General features: G+C 37.7%; 1 protein-coding gene across 5 annotated transcripts in view; it reads right to left on the reverse strand.

Moving 5' to 3' along the window:
* The window catches only part of Asap (ArfGAP domain of ASAP), a 491,638-nt gene that overhangs the window by 93,412 nt on the left and 373,232 nt on the right, over nucleotides 1–24,994 (reverse strand). For all 5 annotated transcript variants that reach the window (XM_081755329.1, XM_081755332.1, XM_081755328.1 and 2 more), the window contains exons 4-6: nucleotides 17,207–17,461; nucleotides 5,865–5,950; nucleotides 2,345–2,504 (exon numbers count right to left, since the gene is read on the reverse strand). In XM_081755329.1, the coding sequence (XP_081611455.1) occupies nucleotides 2,345–2,504; nucleotides 5,865–5,950; nucleotides 17,207–17,461 (501 nt within the window). The remainder of the gene's footprint in view (nucleotides 1–2,344; nucleotides 2,505–5,864; nucleotides 5,951–17,206; nucleotides 17,462–24,994) is intronic.

A 24,994-nucleotide genomic window follows, 5' to 3' on the forward strand; every position in this document is an offset into this window, starting at 1 on the left:
TTATGGTGTGCATTCAATATGGGCACCGTATGTTACACGACAAATGCCAAGACGGTGGCTCATTTCTTGCAAAATTCGTACCTTTTGTTGTGGTCGTCAGGATGCAATGCTTGCAATAACTGCAGTTTGTATGGCTTCATGTGCAGACGATGTTTTAGAACTCGCCATACCGTTGGTTGAGGAATGTTAAGTTCTTTGCTTGCTCGTGATGTGGATTTCTTTGGGCTCCTTTCGTAAAGTGTACGAATACGCTCGACATTCTCGTTCGATGTGCGTGGACGTCTCGTGCTTTTTCCTTTGCAGATGCAACCATCTTCTACGAATTTTCGATGCCACTCTTAAATTTGCTTATGATGCGGCGGTTATTTATTAAATTGACGGCGAAATGCTCGCTGAACTGCAACAATGGACTCAAGTTTTGCCAATTGTAGCACACAAAAAGACTTTCACTACAAACAACAGCGCATATGCGGCCATGATTGGAACTTCTATCCGGGCTGTTTAAATTGTAAACTTTTCTTAATCAAGTAACGTTCGAATCATGTTTCTACCTTTTGTAGTTTCGAAGAAATAAATGTTTGAAATCTGTTCTTTCTTTTTGAGTAACCCTGTATATAACAAGGTAGGCGTCTATAATCACAAAGCTTTTGCGTTATTTTCATTTATTTTGGTTAGTAACAATGGTAGTAAGAGTCGTTGGAAGTTGTTAGAAGTGCCGGTCGCAGTTCAGCAGAGTTGCCAACCTCAGAGAACTAATTATCAATTTTCGTCTTTAAAATTATCGTATATTACAAAAAATATCGTATATTCGTTATGCACATGATAATTGTATACACCAGTATAATACTACTACTTATAGCAATAATATAAAATAAACTTATTTAGTAATCTTCAGTTTCGAACTCCAAATTATCATCACTGTCCTTGTCATTTTACTACTCTGAACAAAAACAATATTTCCACCACCTTGTAAACGTAATTGAATTTTCAGCTGTGAGAGCCTGGAACTCATTACCTCCCGATATAACCGAGTGCAAAGAATTCTTGGCCTTCAAACGTAGGGTAACGGATCATCTTTTATATCAACAAAAATTTGGCTCGAGTACCTAAATCTTGGACTGCAGCAGGTAAACTAATTTTGCATGCATATTGTAGTATAGAGGACAAGTATCACTGTATCTGAACAGCTACTATTTTCTTACTTCATATTGGTTTTAATCATACGAGAATATACAGTATATTATCTTGTATACAACTAAAGGCTATATGCTTATTGTCTTTATATATGCAAGTGCAAGATACCTTTACATATTTCTATGTAGCATTTCTGTATCATTTCTAATTGTACTTCTGTTAGGTAAGTGGTACAGCAGCCTACGGCTGGACCTCGCCTCATTAAGAGTCTTCACTACAGGGAAGTTAAACTACCGCTAATTTTAGAGATTTTCTGTAGTATCTTGAAAACAAATAAAAAATATTCGAAAAACGGAAACGTAGTGAACTAGACAACACGATTTTGCATATGACATCGTTATCACAACTCATCTATCTGCTTTCGATTTGCAACTGAAGATAAATTTATTATTTTTTGCAGGTTCTGTAAATAGCGGCATAGCAAAAGCAGATAGGTAAAATTGTGGTAAAGGTATCACATGCAATATTGTATTTTCTAGTTCACTACGTTTCCGCTTTTCGAATATTTTTATTTGTTTTAAAGGTATTACAGAAAAAAAAACTAAAATTAGCGATAGTTTAATTTCGCTGCAGTGAAGACCATTAATAAAGGCATTTTTAATTCAATTCAGTTACAAGAATGGATGCAGGCTAGCCATTTGCAAATTCTCAAATTGTTATTGATTTATTTTACCGGGAAAGACTGTTAAAAACCTTAGCGCGTGTGTGTGTTTTATAATTATTTAATGCATATTTACAATTTATCTGCAGATTCAAAAACTGAAAAAAAAATGCTTTTAAAATTATCGTATATTCACCTACTATCGCAAGAGTATTATCGTATTTAGCAATAAGGCTTAAATTATCGTATAGTTGGCAAGCCTGCAGCACAGTAAACATGCAGTTTCAAATTTACGTCCCCCAATTACATACGAATACCACTGGTTTCAGTGCATGCCTTTAGTTCAATCTGGTAACCCTAAAAGTAACATATTTTCAGAGGGTACAGAGACTAAAAATGCCAACACATGAGAATAGAGTTTTCCAAGGGAACGTTTCGTTATAAAAACTTGACATGCATAAAGAGAAACTTGAAAATGAAATAATGATTAAAAGTAACAATAAAATCTGTTTTTCTCGTATTTTAGCTTCATGATTTGTTTGTACTAACCTCCTTATCTAGCCCAGGCACACTTCGAAGCAGAGTCCTCAGTTCCAATAGTCTTCGCCTCTCCTCATCCTGTTTCTGTCGTATCTTTTGTAATTTTGTGGAAAGATCTTGGATGTAGCTTCCAAAATGTTCAATAGTTTTCAATCCATCCTGGAAATAACTAAGAATACAAAACATAAAAATTACTACAAAAGTGACGTAAATATGAAAAGGAAACAAGCATTGGTAATATAGATCTGATAGTTCAAAACTCGACACACACAGAAATTATTTAGTGTTCTTTTAGGTAACGGGACAAGATGCATTCACAAAGGAGAAATAATAACAGAATGAGGGAATATGTTAGTAGTTACTGTAAATCGTAAAATCTCTTGTCCAAATTTTAGATCCTGTCAAGGAATATAACTTAAGTGGATTCTATCTATATATTCTGAAATACACAATAGTGCGTCACAAGAGTCAATTATTGAAATACTCTAAAACAGTGGTTCTCAAACTTTCCGATAACAAGGACCCCCTGTTCATTCAGAAAGTGGTCTGAGGACCTCCATGCAATGCTATCTGAAATTTCACATGGTATAAAAAATTACTCATTAGAATTACCACTGACAAGAAAAAAAAATCACGAAAAATAATGCAATAAGTAATTTATTCTAAAGATACATGATTGTTTCCTAGTGAACAAAATTTCAATTGAAAATACAGTAACTTTCAAGACTGAAAATCAGTTTTATATTATATTATATATATATATATATATATATATATATATATATATATATATATATATATATATATATATATATATATATATAATGGAAATCCACTTGATAAACAATGTTCTCAAATATGAGGTCACTAATGTGAGGAATGGAATTCTTTGTATTTTTCCATAATTGAATTGAAATCTGCAATAAGTTTTGCCACCATCAATCTTAGGTCCGATTCCACATTCAGACGATTTCGCTCTAAGGTTTTAATACTGCAAAGAGCAGAAAAGGTCTGCTAACATAACTAAGTGGTAGGGAAAAGCATCAAACGTTGCAATACCTTTTTCAGACAACTTTTCATACTCACAGGGCAGAAATTTAGTAAAGTAGGAAAACATTTAAATTTACAAACGTAGGTATAATTTCTAATTGCTTTCATTTTAGTAACTGAAAAAATACTCTTTGCATACCAGCTGAGAGTTCCATTTTATTACAACACATTTCAATTTTTAGGTGTCGCGGATTCCCTGGCTAGGTCTCGCGGACCCCACTTTGAGAACTACTGCTCTAGAATAATCATATAAGCAGCTTCACTTTGATCTTTTCTGTTATTACTATTGCTCTTTCTGTGTAATAATCTTGTTATTTTGCATAATATGATAACCTTATCATTCTTACATGTTATAACAAAGTGACTGTTCTACATATTTTATCCTGATACAATCTCTGTGGTAACAACTTATATATATTTTCCATTTCCATTTCCATTTGTTACACGATTAGGTGTAACGATTTAACTGCAGAGCAGCCTGCATTTAACATTACTATTTTTAAAAAAAAAAACAGCTACAGCATATACTGTAACTTAAGTGACACAGACATGGGTCCGAGATTATCTGTTTTAGAGGGATATGTTTAAATACTTAAATTGTTATAAGAAGGTCTTGGTACTGGTATTTGTTATACAGATGGTGATCAGAAAAATGGAAACACCTGTAGTTGCCAACACGTCAGATGTATGGGTTGGTAGTGGTGTCGTGGCGCCCGCAGCGCCGGACCGCTGGTGGTGGTGTGTTAGGTCGGTCTCCATACTACGTCAGGCGCAGTGGAACAGCAGTGTCCAGTGGCTGCAGCAGACGGAGGTAGTGTAAAATGGGAGACCTCTCAGAGTTTCAAAGAGGGCAAATTTTTGGTGCGCGGTTATGTGGAATGAGTGTGACGGCAGTGGCTACTGTGTTAGGTGTGTCGCGTGGGACAGTGTCGAAGGTGATGACGGCTACACAACACACGGGAAAACCACATCGGGGAAGCGAAACAGTGGGCGGAAGAAAATCATGAGTGACAGATCACGCCGGGTATTAAAGCGCATTATCACGCAGAACCGTCGTGCTATTGCGGAGCAAGTGACGGAGGAACTCAATCAGCACCTCCCCCACCCTTTTTCGACAATCACAGTCCGCCGCGAATTACATGACATTAACTTGCGGGGTCGTGTTGCACGGGCCAAACCGCTCATCAGGGACCATAACGCTTTCGCACGCCGCAAATGGTGCCGCGACCATGCAACTTGGACCGTTGAGGACTGGAAACGTGTGATATGGTCGGATGAGTCATCCTTCGCCCTATTCCCAACCACGGGCCGTGTTTATGTGTGGAGAACGCCCAAAGAAGCTTATGATCTGCAGTGTCTCCGCCCAACTGTGAAACATGGCTGCGGCTCGGTGATGCTGTGGGCCACCATATCATGGTTTTCATTGGGTCCTGTGGTCACACTTAGCGGACGGATCACTGCCAACGATTATGTCGCAATTTTAGGAGACCACTTGCATCCTATGGTCCAGATGTTGTTCCCGGACAATGACGCCATCTTCCAGAGGATGATAATGTACCCATTTACACAGCTGGCGTTGTTGCAGCGTGGTTTGAGGAACATCGGGATGAAGTTCAACACCTCCCCTGGCCTGCCCAATACCCAGATCTCAACATGTGTGGTCCGTCTTGGAAACACGACTCCGGCGACGATTTCCACCTCCATCCTCTCTCACAGAACTGGCCGATGCCCTGCACGAGGAATGGTGTAAAATTCTACTTGCTACTATTCACGACCTCTATGCCTCCATCCCACGTCGCATCAAGGCTGTTCTGAAGGCGAAAGGTGCCCCGACACCATATTAATCTGGTAAGTTGCAATTGTGTTTCCAAGTTGGAGGTGTTTCCATTTTTCTGGTCACCATCTGTATTTTGCTTGAAACTACATACGAGAGTAAGTGAATAAGTATCTGCAATCAATTATTTATTACCACCAGAACACAATGTTTTCATTCATATCATTTTTCGATATAGACACCCTGCTTTTCAATGCACCTTGTCCACCGTTGCACAAGCTTTCCAATATCCTCTACAGAAAAGGTCTTTGGCTTCGCAGCAAGCCACGAATGCACCGCTTCTTTTACCTGTTGATCGGAGCTGAATCGACGGCTTTTGAGAGCATCTTTAAGTGCACCAAACAGATGATAATCCGATGGGGCGAGATCAGGACTGCATACAGGATGCTCCAACACCTCGAAACCCAAAGTCTGAAGAGTTTGAGCGGTGTGGGTAGCAGTATGTGGACGCGCATTATCATGCAACAGACGTACGCATTCCGACAATCGACCTCTGCGTTTATTATGAATTTCAGGCTTACTTACTAACATATCACTGTACTTTTTTTCTGTTCTTGATTTTACATCTTGAGCATTTGCTAGTTATAAATATCTACAATACCAATTACGGTAAACTTTAACATTAAAAAAATTGTAATAACTTACTTTGTTTGTGCATGATAGTATTCCACCAAATGTTGTAGCAATTCGATTCCTTTTTTAGTCTTGATTTCATTCACTTTAATCAGGTACTGGAAGAATACAAAAGGACATTATTAATTAATCCATGTATAAGATTAACTATCAATAAAATTATATTTAACAGATTTACAGGTATTTAATACTATGGCAATAATTTAGATCGTGATTTCGTTTAAGCTATAGGGAAATTTTGGTTGGAAATGTTTGCGTTTCTTGATTTTAGCAAGTGATGATTGGTGTTGTACATGAAATGAGAAATGTTGCGGAAGGACCGCGGGACTCTGAAACATGGATATTTGGATAGGACACATACTAGTTCCTTAAAAAAAAAACTTTGACCTGACTACGGTACGTCCCATAGTATTTAAGCTATGGACCATTAAAGTTTCTTTTTTTTTAATGTTTTCGGCAGCCTATAACTCCGAAAGGAATCATTTGTGCACCCAGGTTAGTATATACTTTTCGTCTTACTTTGGTATCAGGAATCATCTATCAAACGTTGTCGGTGTTGTTTCGAAACATCCTGTATTTTTGTTCTATGGTGATAAATGTTGAAATCAGAAATGGTTAATTTGAACGACTTTCAGTTTGAATAGAGAGTTAACGGAGGAAATGAAATCAATCCTTGAAACACTGAATCGATTGAAAAAAAAATCTCGACATCTATTACAATTTTTGCACTGATACAAGCTCGGACTGACCAGGGCACGAGGGCAGGAATTCCTGTCCGGGCCCTCTATATGTATATAATGAATAACATGGAAAATAAGATAAAACATGTCTGCTGTGTTGCAAAATAGTAACTCGTTGTAGTTTGTTCCGTTCCCATAGTTCGATGGCCCCCAGCATTAAATGTAGTCTTGAGGTCCCATAATTGGAATGAAACTAATACAGTAGAAACTCGATTAACCGTAACCCTCGGGACCGGGACCATGACGGTTACGCGAATAGGCGGATAACAGAAATATCGTTATAAACCTCTACAGTAAGTAGATTTAAAAGGTTCTGGAAGAAATAAATAACCTTATACAAGTGAATAATACATGTTTATACTGTATTTAAATTACTGTACTGTACTTACATACAAGAGTAACACTGAACTGGTAGTGAAATAACCACACATTTAAAAGAATCTGTCATCATGACGCATGACTATTTTTGTCCATTTCCCTTACACTTTATTCCGTGCTCTGCACGGCGCACGGCGTCAATTACGGCACATTTAAAGTGCAGTACTGTCCGGAGCAGTGACGGATAACAGAGAGTGACGGTTAATCGAGTTTCTACTGTAATATATAAAGTACTGTTTGGGGTCCTTTTTATGGCCTAGTAAGAATATATTTCAACAATGTGAAAAATGGGGCCCCAACATCATATTGTTTAAATGTGTATTGCAATACTTTGTGAGGCTCCTAAATGCTACAATGGAAGGGAAGATGGGGTCCTCAAGTAACGCTCCTGCCGGGACCCTATACCCCCAGCCCGAGACTGATGATACACGTCGACAGAAGGCAAGGGCGCCGATTTCTCTGTAAATTTGGGGGGCCCCATTCAGATGCAGAAAACATATATGAGGATTTTAAGACAAATTGCATTCAAATTGTGCCAAATATTGTAAATTTACAAATACAATGAGGGGGCTCACATGAGCTTTGGGGGGTCCCGGGCCCCTCCAGGATCGACGCCCTTTACAGAAGGACAAAGCCGTTCTATAAGATTTCCGACATTTGTGCATAGCATAGCTTGGAAATCTAAAAGGAGAAAAATCGTAGATACAGCAGAATCTTTTTGCTACAGATTTGAATAACTGAATCATTTTTTATACGTTAGACAAGTTTGATTCAGACGAAACGAAGAAAAAAAAAACAGACTAAAGAAGAACGACGTTTGTAAAAGATATATATTTGTAAAAGAGATTTTTTAGCTTGATTAATGGATGTCTTTGTCAAGAACTCTTGAAAAGGATTTCGACATAATCCATTTTTAATTGAAAGAGAACGGATGGAGGAAAAATAAGGCATACATATATTCAACAGTTATTAACATGGTGTAAACGGGTTGTTTACAAAGATATGACAAAAATAACACATGTTGTCAATAACATACGAATGTCAAGCAAATATTTTCATTAATTTTCAATTCACTCATTCGTTTGTCAACTGTTATAAATGATCATTCATAGTGCAAATGGATCTAGCATATTTACTACAACACAAAATTCACTTCTCAACGTCAAAGAAGTACGAACTGCACCATTAGTTGGCGCCATAATCTCACTATATTACGAAACAATTATCAACAAAATGGTAATTTTCAAATCTACGCCTGTTTTGTTCCGTATCTTCTCGCTCTCTAATGTCCTTTGTCTACCTTCTTTTTTTTTAACACAATAAAATATGTTAAACTGTCTATCTGTTTAGTTGGTCAGTATATTTGTGGTACTGTGTAGTGTGTATGACAATAATTTGCCTATGTCTTATGATTATCACGGCGTGCTCTGCATAAGGGAGCGATTTGTTGTTGATCGTGGTGGTCGTTTTCATTGGTTTATTCAATATCAACCAATGAATAATCCTTGAAATCCTAGGAAATTACACTATTCCAGCAAGGTGACCAGAACTTTTACTTTCAAAAACGGGACGCATACGAATCGGCGACGGGGGAAGGGGGTGACTTCCATATTGCATTTTGGGACTCAGCAGTGTTTTCAATTTACAAAATACACACAAGTAAGAATGATAACACAGCGTTTCTAACTTAAGTACTACCCAACAATACTTTTAACTACTTCAACACTCAGAATTCCCACTTGAACCACAGAACACTCAATTCTCATTTGAATATTAACAAGTTCTAGGCACGGCTGAACCTTCCCAATGAGTGTTGGTACGGAAGAGTGTAGAATTAGCATTGACCACTTATATTTTGAATGATAATTACGGGACACCTGGGTCATGTTTGCTTTAAAACGGGACATTTAGGCGTCCCGTTTGAGAATCAGAGAAAAACGGGACAATGGTTGAAAATAAGAGACTATCCCGGCTAAAACGGGACGTCTGGTCACCTTGGCTATACCTATCATAGTCTAGGTTCTGATTGACCTCCCCCGCCCCCGTTTTCACCTTCTAGATTCCCCCCTCTGCACTATTCTTCGTGATATTCGGATATACAGTATTACTTTACTTTCATGCTTCCGTAATTTACATGTTCCCACATCTTTTCAATTTATATCAAACATTGATATTTGACACATTAACAAATCATCATTTGACAAGACAACATACTTTTTCAATTTGTATTTATATCAATTTATAACAAAGTAAATTTTATATCAAATTGAAACATTTTCTAATATATAATGCAGAGATGGAGTGAATCAGTGGGTCGTGGGTCAACAGGACGTGACCTGCTACGAACCACCACCAACCGTTACCCACTCTGACCGACCGATTCACTCTGCTCAGTGTATTCTAGGTAGCAACTGAACATTGCTGAATTTGTCTACGTTTTACTTTCAAGACAAGTCTCATTTATTATTATTATTATTATTATTATTATTATTATTATTATTATTATTATTATTATTATTATTATTATTATTATTATTATTACCTAAAATGAGTAATATCTATGAGTAAGTGGAAAAAATTCAGGCACTTTTGTATATTGATATTTGCAATTGTAATAATAGCAATAGGACTTACATTTGCTTTCGAGAGTCAAATTTTACATTTTTTTTCCTTTACGTTGGTCTATTTTACCTTTACTTGAGACTCAAATTTCATCCTATTTTCCACTGAAAAGAGTTAAGTTGAGTTAATTTTAGTTTAGCGTCCCTTTCAGCAGCGAGGCTATATGAGACGTGGACCTACTGATTAACGTGGAATCCGAACCACATGAGCTCCCGCCGGGAATCGAACCCGGGTCTCCCACGCCATAGGCGCGTACGCTAACCGCTTAGCCACGGAGGAGCTCACTCCACTGAAAAGAATCTATAATTCAACATCAACAAGAAAATAATTATATATCGTAAAGATCGATAATATCGATCGTCATCAACTGGTATTGTAACAGAGCGGTGCTAGAGCGATTGACCGTAGAAATTCAAAACTTTGATTTGTGATAATTTAACAGCCTTGTTTTTGTGTAAACTCTTCAGTCACTGGCATTGGCGGCGATTCGGGGGGTCAAACGGGGGCAGTTGCCCCCCACTTTTTTTTGAAATTACCCATGAATGTATATAGTTTCATTTGGAAATATAAAGTTTGGTAGGCATTATTGGTTCATAGAATAAAAATGGTGCCATAAAATATTTGTCATTCTATGAGTGCGTATTGGTTGTCTTCCCGTGGAATTACAGGAATTGCGTTTGAACTGCCACTAAAAATGGACCAAAAATTAACCTATTGGAGCGCCACAATTCGAGCGTACTTTAAGTTCTTGTTGCAAGGGCTCGATATGTTAGTCAGTCGGTCTGGAACTAATTGAGATAACATTTCGCAAGAAAAGAAGTACTTCACAAGTTATTGCACAAAAATACAGTTCCTAAAATGTATTTTCTTCTTTCTAATAATAATATTTTGATTTGATTTTTTTCAGTTTAACATCCTGTTCAGCAGCGAAGTTATATGAGACGTGGACTTAATGATCAACGTGGAGTCCGAACCACATGAACTCCCCCGGGAATCGAGCCGGGTCTCCCACGTCTAAGGCGCGTACGCTAACCACTTAGCCACGAAGGAGCTCAGTAAGGAATATTAATTTTGCAGTATAATATACGAGTTTAGGGGTGTATATATACAGTTTTGTATATACAATTAAATTTAGTGAATTCAGCATAATTCTAGGTTTTAGGATTATTTTGTATAACTGAAATGTGGAGTAACTCTAAGTATTGCTGAGTTCTGATATATTCCAAGGAAGTGAAAATTGTACTTAATGGCAGCGAACATGTTTCGGGAAGCTGTAAAAGTATTTCTTTAAATGTCGTAGCATATGCTTATAGTATTCACTGTCATTCTAAGAGTAATAACACATATAATAGCATTCGTGGAATTAAAAATATAAGTTGTTCATTAATTTCCAGTTTCAATATAACTTTTGCAAAACAAGCCTCATTATTCATTATTATGATTATTTGATTAATATTATCCTTTCTGTTTATTTGTTTTGCAAATTTGTTATTAAATAGGCCCCTAATCTGATCACACAATTTTCCAGACAGATATTCATAAGGAAGGAATCAAATCTCTTCTTACACCTTCGTTGTTTAAGAGTACAAAGGGCTAGTATCAACGTGCGTTGCTCTTGTCAATTTACTTAATAAAATATGAAACAAGATATACGATATTTTAACTGAAAAAGACAGTATCCTAATAGTTATACAACCTTTCATCAAACAAAGTGTTACAAGCAAGCATAAAAACTTACATTGACTTTAAATATTCAAATCATGTCTTGCCCCCCTCTTTTAACGTTCACCCGCCGCCACTGATCAGTGGACAGAACTGCGTCGATCACTGGTCAGAATTAGGGATGGCCACATTTTCCGGAAAAACGGAAAATATTTTTTCCGGAAACCGGAAAATTGAAAACGGAAGACGGAAAATTTTCCGGAAAAACGGAAGACGGGAAATTTTCCGGAAAAGCGAAAGACGAAAAATTTTCCGGAAAACGGAAGACGGAAATTTTCCGGAAAAACGGAAAATGTGATTTCCGGAAAAACGGAAATTTTTTTTCCGGAAATGTCCATCCCTAGTCAGAATTGATGACGATAGGTTTTGGTGGGTAGTGAGTCACAGAGGGCCATGGTGGGTGTTGGATCAAAGTAAGTCACGGTGATGGTGGGTCAATGGGTCATGGGTCGAGTTTTCATTGACTTACGCCATCTCTGATGTAATGTCAGCTTTTGCATAATATACTAGGAACATTCTTTTGTCTTGTATGTGCATAACAGATATATCAAAAGATAGCTGAACCGGAAAAAAAGCAAGAAAAAATAACTATATTGATCCCCATTTTACACACTTTGAGATAATTGAGATTAGAAAATAAAGATTAAACCAATATTTGATTATTCTTCGCCGCAATATATTAAGTAAAAGTAAGGTTGTTGAAATAAATAAATCCGTTTTGTTTTACTATAATTCTTAAAAAGGCATTCATAAGAATATGTCCAGTAAAGGCTCATTTCATCGGTATGATCATGTGACTTTATTATTCCGAACAAATTCATCCAGAAAATTGTCTATTTTGTGCGAAAAAGAAGAAACTAGAGTAATGGGCATAACACCTGTCCGAAAGTAAATTAAACACAGTATCGAAAACTACAACTGAAAATGCGAAAGACAAGTAATTTTCGTTTTACAGTGTGGAACTTTTATGACAGACTTTCAAACATTAGTAATTAAATACTCAAACTTGAAGTAGTACATCTGTAAGTACTGGTTACAATAAATTAATAAGATCAAAGACAGAACCTGTTCCTCGGATGCTAAATCCATAGTAAAATACCATTACTCGCTATGCATTAGTTGCTTTTGTTCTATGGTGATAAAGGTTGGACCCGAAAATCGCTAATTTGAACCAATTCCAAACTAAATAAATGGTTAAGGGGGGAGACAGAACCTGTTCCTGGGAAAATGAATCGATTGCAAGCAAAAAAAAAAAAAAAATTAAAAAATGAAATATTTAAGTTTTACGTCCCACGGTTATGCCGGTTAGGCTAACGGAGATAATAAGAGATGAGTGAAATGGTGGAATGAAGAAAGTAGGAGGAAACGGGAGAACCCCGAGAGAGAGAAAAAAAGAATCTCGATATAACTGACCGTTTTTGCTCTACGAAAATCAGTATTGCAACCGAAAGTAGCAGTAAAAGTTGACCACTTTCAGTTTTGGAAAAGTATTGTAGATTGTTATGATATGTACGCTTGGCACTTTGAATCGATTACAGAAAACCGCTTGCCACTATCTATCACCAATTTTGTTCTATGGCGATAAATATTGAAACAGAAAACAGTTATTTTGAACCACTTCAGGTTTGAGTAGAGGGTTAACAAAGAACATGGAACATATTCTTGGAACAATGAATCGATTGCGGAAAACCGCATCTCGATCTCTCTTAGCGCTTTTGCTGCGGAAATAAATATTGAAGCCAGAAGTAGCATTAGATTCGAACCACCAGTTTTTGGGTAGTGTTCAGGATAATCATGTTGTGTTGGTTGGAGACGCTGAATCCTTTGTAGGGGGGGGGGGGGAATTCGGTATCTGTTACAGTTTTTATTCTATGGAGATAAACGCTGAAGCCGGAAACAACTTATTTGAACCACTTCCTGTTTGAATATAGTGTAACCGGAGAAGATTGAATCTATTCTTGGTACGCTGAATCGATTGAAAAAAAAGAAAGGCACATCTCGATTACATGTCACTTTTAAACAGAGCACGTTCTTAAGCAAATATTGCCTCTGTGCAGCTTCTTTATATTTTTATACGCTCAGCATAATTTGTACATTCTAATCCTGTGCCGTGCCGTGGTAAATCAGCACCCGGGGCGAGAGTGTTCGACGGGGCCCCCGTACATGAGTGAGGTCGACAGACCTGCCGCGAAGCGGCATCATGGTTGTCGGCAAGCGTAAGAAAATTTTCAAACATAAACCCTACTTTTCCTTTATTTTGAGCACTTTTTATTACTTTTTTCGTTCCATTTTTCAATGTGCCCATGCATTTTCCTAACATGAGTAACATTATAGGATCATTTCCTAAAACGGGAAGAGGATTTAATGAAATGAAATGAAATGTTTAAGTTCTACGTCCCAAGGTTATGCCGGTTAGGCTAAAGGAGACGGTGGTGATGAAAGATGAGTGAAAATGGTTGAATGAAGAAAGTGGGAGAAAACGGGAGAACCCCGAGTAAACCCACGAGCACGGTGTTTTTCCACCACAAAGTCCACACGGCGCGAGCTGGGATCGAACCTGGGACTTCAAGCACCGGAGGTGAACGCTCTACCACTGAGCCACTGCGCCTCCAGTGGAACAGGATTTAAGTACATACTAGTAATATTCCAAGTATTTTTTCCTCTGTTTTTCTTTCCTTAATTTTTCTTCTGAATTTTTCGCCCCCTTACTTTGGCGCCCGGGGCCTTCGCCTCACTGGCGCCCCCAAGGCACAGTACTACTCTAATCAGTGGGAGTACTACTACATTGCAAAACGAAATTATAGAATTATTTCCGCTGCAATGTTTTGTTACGAAATTCCGTTAATTATTTGAAATAATTTCATTATTACAGAGCACGAGAAACGCACGCATGATTCGCTGTTATTTACAGTCAGACCTCGTACGCTGATAAAAGTTGTATAATATTAGAGGTATACAGTCATTAAGAATAATGACTAATGTTGATAAAAACAGTTACATCATTATGGTCATTAAGTATGCGTGTAAAACCACTCAAGAGATAACATCTGCAGAAAACTCTTCCTTATGCCGCCAAGAGTGAAAAGGCACGCAAATCATTTTGCACGTTCATGTCTCCATGAGTAATCAACACACTCAATATTAACTGACGGACGGAAGCACACACATAATACAGTGAAACCTGTTTCAAGTTTGCATCCATAGTACCACAGTCATCGCTCTAGTTTCTGGCTAATATTACAGATTCAAAATCCTTGTTCCATTTTCAGTTCTTCACGAAAAGTAATTGTGGGAAAATAGTAGCTAATAGGGCTTTGAGAAATTTCGATCCATCGATACTTTAGTTACCGATAACTGGGCATTCGATATATTGATATCCGATATTTGATATTTTCCGATATTTTGAGAGAAGACTTTTCGATATTTTGGTACAGATTGAGAATAGGTCGTCATAAAAATTCTGATTTTACGCACTGCTGTGCCGTGAGGGAACAAGCGGGGCAAACGGCCCCGGACGCCGAATAAGGGAACCAGGAGCGGCTTTAGAATTTTAATTTTGGGTAGGTCCCCTCCCTCGCTTATGAATACACACATTTGATTGATTAATGAAGCAGGAAATTACTTTTACAGTAATAATTGATGCTATTTGTTAAAATAATTATTTACAATTAATATAAATAATGGAAAATATATTTACTCTTTATTATATGTTTTAGCGTTTATAAATTTTTCAAAATTTTTAGATAGGACTGTGCCTATCCGGCCTACCGGCTAAAGCAACCACTGAAAGGGGCGCAAAATTCAGGAGGAAAAAGAAATGATATATATGAAATAGAATTAAAAAGTAATAAAAAAAGTACTTGAAATCAAGGAAAAGCAGGGTTTATGTTTGAAATTTTCTTACGCTTCGCGCCAGTCATGGTAGCACTTCACGGCTGGTCTGTCGACCTCTCATAAGGGGGCGCCATCTGAAAATTGCCCCGGGCGCTGATTTTCCACGGCACGGCACTGATTTTACGGTTAAATCAGGGGCAAAAGTAAAAGGGAACGCGGGACATGCTGTCCCCAACTTCCAGAATTTTTTTTTATGGCGTCCCCTACTAAAAAATTACAATGGACAAAGATAGGCACGAGGGGACACGTGACGTCATGCGTCCCCCTACCTTTGCAGATCCACTTTTAACGCTGGGTTAAATGACTAAATCGAGTTTGAGCAAAGTGTAGTACAGCTGCATTTTATCTTTATTTGTTAGAACTTTACAATAACAAGTCATATAGGACAGTTCAAGTGAGTATGTGCATGTAAAAGATAACTGTAATATATACGGCCAACGGGCCGATATGGTCTCAATGGCAAATTTAACAGGCCAATACAGCTTCTAAGGCCAATTTAACATGCAAAAACAGCCTCTAAGGCCAATTTAACATGCAAAAACAGCCTCTAAGGCCAACATAACGTGCAAAAACAGTCTCCAAGGCTAATTTAACATGCAAAAACAGCATCTAAGGCCAATTTAACATGCAAAAACAGCTTTCAAGGCCAATTTAACCTGAGAATACTGATCTACAACAACAATAAGAAAGAAATTGGAGGTAAATCTGTCAGGAACTATATATAAAAGTTCCATTTCAGTATTCGTTTGGTGGAACTGGAAAAAAAAAAAACTGGAAATAATCTGTCAAGATGGCTTACCACCAGATTTGTTCCCGGAACCTTCCGACTGCAAGGTGCGTTCAAAATGAGACCGAACTTTTTAAACAGCGGGCCAACGGCTGCAGGTTGCGTGCTCCGGCTATCGTGGGCACACAGTGGCATATCTTGGTAAAAAATCACTTTTTATTGGGAAATATCCTCTAGCCTTGGTCCCAACAGGCCTTTTTTATTTCACAAATGTAAAACTACTTTAAAAGACGTCGTACTCAGTCCATAAAGGAAGTTCAGGAAAATGCAACGACAGTACTGCACACTAGCAGGCGTTCCAAAATTTGAAGAAACAATAGCAATTATGTATAAACAATATAGAGGAGTACTTTGAAGGAGATGGTGGTTTAAAAGTTTCTATAGTGAGAAATAAAGCAAGAACAGAAACAAAATGAATACACATCGTAAAAACGCCAACTATTACACCCACCTTCCACAGTAATGAAAAGGGACGTAAGCAAACTAATAAACGGGAACAACATATGTTACGATAGCGGTGCCCAATGTGTCGATCGCAATCTACTTGTCGACTGACATCGTGAGAGGTAGCCCGCGGTGGTATGTGTCACACTGTTTGTATCGTTCATTGTTATTACTCTATGAACCGGTAAGTAGACTACCAATGATTTCCAAAACGGAAAGTAGCGTTCAAACTAGGGATGGCCAAAATTTTTCGGAATCTGGATAATTTATTTCCCGAATCGGAAATTTTACTTTTCGGATTTCGGAAAAATTCCGGAATTCAGAAAAATTCCGGATCTTTTTCAAATTCCCGAAGTTTTCGGAAATTCTTATTTTTTTTGAATTCCAATATTTTTTTTTTCAAATTCCGATTTTTCTTCGAATTCCGATTTTTTCTGAATTCGGGAATTTCTCCGATTTTACTTCCCGGATTCCGGGAAGTAAAAATTCCGGAATTCGCCATCTCTATTTCAAACACATAAAAGGTTGGCCGTTCCTTTGTTATGCAACGTTTGTAAAAAACCTGCTTTGGTTTTTAAATCACCCTATAATTCTCAATTATATGATAAGAAGTATCCCATCAATTATGCCATTTTTGCAGATAACCAATAATTTCTAAGGCCCTTCCATCCAAGTATTAAAGAAAGATTCAAACAACTGGATCTTATCTAACCAAAGACTTGATGATTATTCGGATATTACCGTTTATGGAATTATGGAAAGCTCACCTCGCACATCTGTAGCTGGAACATTTTTCTTTCTTTCTCCATTTCATCGGCAATTTCTGCTGACGTAATTTCCGTTCGAATCAGTCCTGCTTCCTTCGCCTGTTGTTTCTTCTCTTTCTCAATTTTCGCATATTTGGCTTCATAGTCTTTCCACGCTTTGTCGAACGGTCGCTTTAAGTCCCCTTTCACACCACGCAGATCGCCTTTCAGTAAGTTATCCAACGGAAACATCACGATGTTGTTGATCTTCTGCATCTGCAACAATAAACAAACAAACAATGAGGAACAAATTAATTTTGTTTCAAATTCTGAAACTACAATAAACTTCCAACTATACAGGTATAATATTCTAAACAGAAAGAATCATACAAAGGTAAGTCATAAATCTTTCCATATTCTGGTACACAACAAACCTGTATTTAGTACAGTACCAGGAGGGCACTCAGAAATTTCTGTTACCAGGAGGTCCAACATTAGAAGCAGGGCCGGATTAAGGGGGGGCTCAAGAGCAGGGCCGTGCCGTAAAAAATTAGCGCCCGGGGCGAGAGTATACGACGGCGAATCCCATACATTCCAAGCAATTTTTCCTATCTTTTTTTCCGTTTTTCTCCCGAATTTTTCGCCCCCCTTACGACGTCGCCCCGCTCGTCCCCCCACGGCACGGCCCTGCTCGGGGGGCGGGCTGTAGCTCCGGGCCTCCAGGTCGACGTGAGCCTCCACTCTGATGAAAATCTCAACTCACTGTCTAAAAACAATCATACAAGGTACAATCATTATCATCATGAGATATGACTAAAAATATGAAAAATATTCACTTAACTTTCTTTGATAGAAATGTATTAGGCGACGTCAGCAAGGGCCACATATTTTATCTAACCCCGGGCCTCCAGGTAGGTTAATCCGGCCCTGGTTACAAGCCACTATGTCTATATAATATTGGACGGGTATTATTCTGCACTCGAAAAGACCATAAGTAATTGTAAAATAGGCCAACTTCCATCTATATTTTCAGAAAATAATAATAGAACTACGTGGTTTGTTTTTATAAGAGAAATGAAAATGAAATGAAAATTTTGAGTTTCACGTCCCACAGTTATGCCGGGTAGGCTAAAGGAGACGGTGATGATGAGAAATGATGAAATGGAATGAAGAAAGTGGGAGGAAACGGGAGAACACCGAGGAAACCTACGCACACGGTGTTTGTCCACCACAAAGTTCACTTGGCAGGAGCAGGGCTTGAACCCGAGACCACAAGCACCAGAAGTGAGCGCTCTGCCACTTAGTCACCGCAATCCCTTAATTGCGTCTCGTATGACTTAGAATTTGTTACACTGAAGTGGCCGGATCTTGGCTGACATTCGACAGCCAATACGAAATTTCTGGAAGCAACGAGTTTCTGCGCTCAGGTCCACTGTACTTTCCCCTTTCGCATTACAAATGTTGTCGGTAGCTGCCGTAGCGTTATGTCCCGAGTTCCAATTCATGCAATAACAGTTCAAATAACAGACGTTGTTGTACACTCATGCCACTAAAAAATGACTGAAAATACTGACGGACGGCAACCTTCATGTTAAATAGTCCGTTTGTTACACCACCTCTTGAGCCAGTCTGACCTTATACACACGATCGATCACGGTATATACTAGGGATGATCAAAAGTATCCGGATTAATCGAAAATTTCACTTTCCGAATTTCGAAAAAATCCGGAATTTAGAAAATTCCGGAATTTGAAAAATTTCGAAATTCGAAAAATCCGGAATTTAAGAAAACAGACTTCGAAAATATCAGGATTTTTCTGAAATCCAGAATTTTTCCTATTTTACTTTCCGGATTCCGTAAAGTAAAATTTCTGGAATTGGCTATCCCTAGTAGGGAAGACCGGGGCACGTTTTCCAACTGGCTGTAGTTCTGAAAGGATCCGGTAGATCGCTCTTGTGGGTAGACTGGCTGAAGCAACAATGCTGGACACGCCATCTATGCAAGTTTCAGTTGAGTAGCTCTGTTGACGTAGGCAGGAGATCTTGTGAAATATTTTTTTCGAAGGTGAGTAAAGTATCAGGTCTGCAGTAAAACTTAAAATAAATGTACTAGCGTTAAACATACTGCTTTGACATCGAATGTGCTAAAGATGGTGTTCTTCCCTTAGGTAATGATGTGTTTGTTTTGCACATAATATACACCATTACTCGTCAAGGTTATGTTGAAGTTCAAAAATGGTGATGGGGCAAGTTTACCAACAATATACGCGGCACGTATTCCAATATTTTTTCGGTCTCAGTCAGTTTCTCTAATTGTAGTAGGACTATAGGCTAACAAATCCATGCAGGGCCTAATGTGTAAATATATCTCCGAAATAACAATGTATGGTGCAAAATATGTAGTCCCTGACCAGGCACGCAGCCACGGGGGTGTAAAAAAAAACTAATGTTATTCTATGCTGACACTTTTTTCTTTTTGCAAAAGTGCTGTCCGAACAACCCGCTTGAAATATCAAACCTGCTATGGTCCTACCCTCCCCTAAAACAAATTACTGAATACATGCTTGCCGTTGACCACATAGTCTATTGTGTAAGAAACTTTAATTCGAGTGACGAAGATGAAGATTGTTTATGCATTTATTGCTTTGAACCTTTCTCCAACTCTCAGACAAAGGAAAAGTGGGTGAGGGGCACAAAATGCAACAACTGGGCACACGAAAACTGTACAAAGGGAAATATTGTATTTTTTGTTCGCGTTCTTTGTATCTCAGACAATAATGACTTTTGTTAACTTGTTGATTAGGCCTACCATAGTATCACTTCTGTATACTGTCCAAGCAATAAACAAAAGGCACGTTTTCAGTAAAAGCAACGATTTATTACCTGTGTTTTAGTATGTGAAGTAGTTGGAACACTTGCCCCTGTATAGTTTTGGTAGGTTGGTCAACTTGCCCCGCATACGGAGTACATTTTCCAACGTCACATGATAACACTTAACCATCGGTAGTGAAACTCAGTATTCATTTTGTGAAAAAATACCTGTTCCACTTCGTTCATAAAGGTGATATCCTGTTTACCTCTAAATAGGTTTAAGATAAAATACCACACATAAAATTAAAAAAAAAAAAAGTTGGCAAATGTGCCCCGGTCTCCCCTATATGCACGCATCTGCTGTTTGAGTTGTGGAACTACTGAAAGATTTATGACTCATTCTTATATAATCTAATTTGTAGTTACATGTTAGTGTATACATTTTCGTTACAAGAGACCCAGGTTCAATTCCCGGTAAGAGTTTGTTAAGATGTAGGTTCACACATCATACATCCTCACTGCTGATAGGCCTTAAACTCAATCAAAATCAAATGAAAATCAAATGAAAATCCAATATGTAATAAGTATTTGCGATAAAAATGTTAAAGCCAAGATAAGGTGTCGCCTTGATAATTAAATGTGAATTCTATATCATCATTATCGTTTAGCGGTAAAAAAATGTCAAACGATGAGAGATTTCAAGTGATAAATCTCATTAAACTCAACTAAATTAATGAATGCAAATCATCACGCGTACTTTTCGACGAAATCAAGAAAAAACAGTTTCTGTAAATCTAAAAATTTATACTGTACGGTAACCACACTATAGTCCTCATCAGCCGAACTAGCGTATAGCATCAACCAATGAGTCCGGTGAGAAAAGGAAATTTCAGCGGGGGAATGTTGCATGTAGATATCAAAAAGTACTAGTTTCGCTAACAACGTCCAGTATGTTATAAGTTGATCCAGAATTATTACTATATACCGTCCTGAAACTCTTCAATATGATATACTGCATGGTTTAACTTTTTGTTTAATTATAAAATATTGTCCAAAAATGAGACATGCAAGAATGAGTATGTCGTTCGTTGAGAAAGTAATGCACTTGATAGTTGTTATTCTGAGAGCATAAAACCAAACGAAACCAGTTGTCGTAACAGCCCTTTGTAGGCCCGAGCCGTTCCAACATTATCTGTTAGCGACCGACTGAACTAAGTCCACTCGATCAACACACACGTGGCCAGTGCACTACGTCGCTCAATCTGAAAGAGGCATATCAGGAGTTTTCTGGATCTAGTGAGCATTATGTCTTTCATTTACCCCAGACAATAATTTAAACTTGCCACAAGGTTGCGACAAACTTGCAGTTGCAGGTCAATTGGTTTGACGCAAGCTGTACTCTGCAAGCCGATTTCCTTGCTGTAAGCTTGGGGCAAGCTAGTTAGGTACATCAGGGCAAGGCTTGCAGCAAGCTTGTCTTCACAAGTGAAACAGAAGCCAAGTAGAAGCGTAACACATCAAACGCAAGCCTACTTAAGCTTATTGCAAACGAAAGACAGGTCAAACAAGCCATATGCAAGCTTGTAGCAAGAGAATTTTGATAAAACATAAAACACTTAGAAATCCGTATATATCGATCGTTTCACTACACTCATGCTATAAACCTTGAGCACGTCAAAACATCTATGACATATAAATGTTCCTTCACCTATCCAATTATTGAAGTTAGTAGTGTTAAACCGTGAAAACATCCACGACTCCGATCTGCTTCTACACAAAATCAAAATAATCATAACGGTTTTGTTATGATAAGCAACGCGACGTTGCTTCTTGCCAATATCCAATATCTTGCAATAATAGCCGCGAGTACTTGAATTTTCTACCTTTTTATATAAAAACGAAGAAAAATGTTTACACTTTAAACACAGCATTCCGATGAAGTTTCTACTGTAAGAAACTTTTAAGCTCATATTAAAACATCTGCAACAGTTCTGTATTCTTTCACGAAATAAAGTAGGCTTAAATCTGCTGGCATCTATGTTCATATTTATGCTTTATACATAAATATCACAATTCGTTATGCCTCATGGTTATCGAAATATGAGGAAATAAAGAGTAACATTATAGGTACGTGGCACTAGAGTACTAGACGGCACAATTTTTAAAAAGATAATTAAATTTTGTCCTTTATTCAATGTGAATGCTAAAAACAAGCTAACAATGCGAACACTACCTTGTTGCCGAAAGTTGAGGTCAGCGTCACGTGGTTTTTGAGAACAACTGAAAATGAAAGGAATTCACTTCGATTTACTTTTTACTTCAATTTAAAGAAAAGCGTCTCGCAAGTGAAGCATGGGTTGCCCGCACTACAGCTTGCGCTAAGGAAAAATAAGCTTTTGTGTATAACCGAAAGTGAAATAAAATCAAATAAAAGCAACAGGCAAGCTTGCGGCAAGCAAGCATGCTGTCTGGGACGTGACTTCCCAGTCTGCCTCATGAAGCTGGGAATTGAACCAGAGACCACACGGACGTCAGTCTAACGCTCAAACCACTAAACTACGGTGTCTTCATAACATGTAGATCTTACTTTTTAATTGATGATTTGGTTTTAGCGTCCCTTTCAGCAGGGAGGCTAAACGAGACGTGAACCTAAAGCCTAACTTGTAATCCGAACCACTAATTAATGTACTGTACATATACACTGTTGAAAAAACAGACTATACATATTCCGCCTTATGCAGAGTCGTTTTGACGTATGATTAGCGTGATACTAAAGGCCTGACTATTGCAGGAAGCATGTGTTAGTCGAACTCTTTAGCATGGTACTAATCACACGTCAGAACGACTCTGCATAAGGCCAATTGTTATTTGATTTTCCCAACTGTGACACGCAAACTTGAACGAAACTTGTCAGGTTTAAACTGATACTAGTTCTGTCATTTATAGGATGAATGAAATGTGCTCTTAAAACTTTGTTCATTCAAATAAACGTCATTTCCCAGCATAAAACACACTACCACAACGTTACTGTCCCGTATTACGCGCTAGTCTCTACCCTTTGCCAGCTAATGCTGTAACCCTGTCTTACCCCTAACACTCCCTGTGATCGTTACAGTTAGTTCCTTTCGGCCACGATCGCGAAATTCATAAGAGTTTTGCTACTTCTACAAAATGGCCTCCTTGGAACACACTTTGGCCTTGACCTTGACCTGACCCACAAAAGTGACTTCCCCTCCCTTTTTATTTAGAAACTTGGGTCACGAATCTTAGCAGATCCACTCCCTTTTCCTTTAAATAAATAATAAAAAAAAAGCATCTTTTTTTGTCTCTACGGGAGGATCATCGGTTTCCTGCAGTTCTGCACTGCACGCGTTACTCGACGTGACCGTTTTACTAAAGAAGCAACTGGGAAACGAAAGACAATTCGATTTAAAAGGTTATGTTTCGGTTGGTACGTGATTCAAGGGAACGCAACGAGAAAAATGATCTACTATTTTCTTTTTTTTAAAAAAATGACTGCTTTACATAATATCTGATACATATCCATTCATTCTTCAATAGACGAACATATGAAATTTTGAAATAATTCATTATTATTATTATTATTATTATTATAGGAACAAATTAAAATCCGGACATCACTAAAATTATACCAAGTGATCCACCAAAATATAATACGTAATAAAATAAAATAATTAAAACATCCTTTTCTGAAAATAAAATAAATCATCATCATATGTATTCTGCCATTATTAGCACGTCATTTCTCGCAACTGAGAAGATTCCATGCTCTACGGTCTTCTGCTACCTCGTCGTCTTCAGGTACGATTTTTTCTATTTTAATGTGGTTCATTAATTATAGTATCTTTCGCCCCTCCCTCCCTTTCTTATCACCATACCCTCTAGCACGTCTTTCATGGTACAGTTCCTTCTTAGCCAATGTCCCGATCAGCTCTCTTCCTCTTCTTAATAATACCTAAAATTGTTCTTTTCTCCTCTCACACACTCTCATTCGTTTTGCACTTGATCTAATTAATTATCAACATTCTTCTCTACACCCACATTTTGAAAGCTGTGAGTCGTTTTTAATCGTTTTTGCGTAATGTTCACGTTTCTGCCCCGTATAGTGTGCACTACTCCACACAAAGCATTTTATGTCTTTTTCTCAACTCTTTATTCAAGGATCCATAAAATAAACTTTTCTTCCTCCTAAAGGTTTATTTCGCCATTCCTATTCTTGCTTTTATTTCACATTCACACTTCATATCATCACTAATAATACTACCCAGGTAACGAAAACTAGTCACCTTTTCTATTTGCATCCCTCCTACTTCTATATTTGACACCGACTCCTTCGTTCCAATCACCATGGCTTGGCTTTTGCCTTTCTAACATTTATGTTCATCCCAAATTCATCACATCCCTTCCTCAAGGTTTGTCATGTATTATTGATTTTCTTTTCAGATTCCACTACAAATATTGTATCATATTCAAACCGTATACATGTAATCATTCTAGCTGCTACCGAAATGTCATATTGATTATGTATGCTCTTTTTCACTCTCTCCTCAAGAACAAAATAATTATGTACTCAAGAAAAACTTGTTCTGTTTACTACGGTATTTATAAAAAGAAATTCTATTTGAGTATGATAAAAAAAAAAAGTATGAGAAGCCCTCTCATAAACAACAATTTATATGAGTATTTATTTAAGTATATTATCTTTTTTTTCTCTTTTTTTGTGAAGTTTAAATATTAATAATAATAAATTTCTTGAGAAAAGAATTTTTTGTACTTTCTGTTACAATTTATTTTTCACTTTTTAGTCATAACAAAATATATATGTCCCGGGTTCGATCCCAGCCCACGCCAAGTGAACTTTGTGGTGGACAAACACCGTGTGCGTGGGTTTTCTCTTGGTTCTCCCGTTTCCTCCCACTTTCTTCATTCCACCATTTCATTCATTACTCATCATCACCGTCTACTTTAGCCTAACCG

Source organism: Thermobia domestica, chromosome 4, assembly GCF_964235325.1.
Source record: "Thermobia domestica chromosome 4, izTheDome1.hap1.1, whole genome shotgun sequence".
NCBI classification, from domain to species: Eukaryota; Metazoa; Arthropoda; class Insecta; order Zygentoma; family Lepismatidae; genus Thermobia; species Thermobia domestica.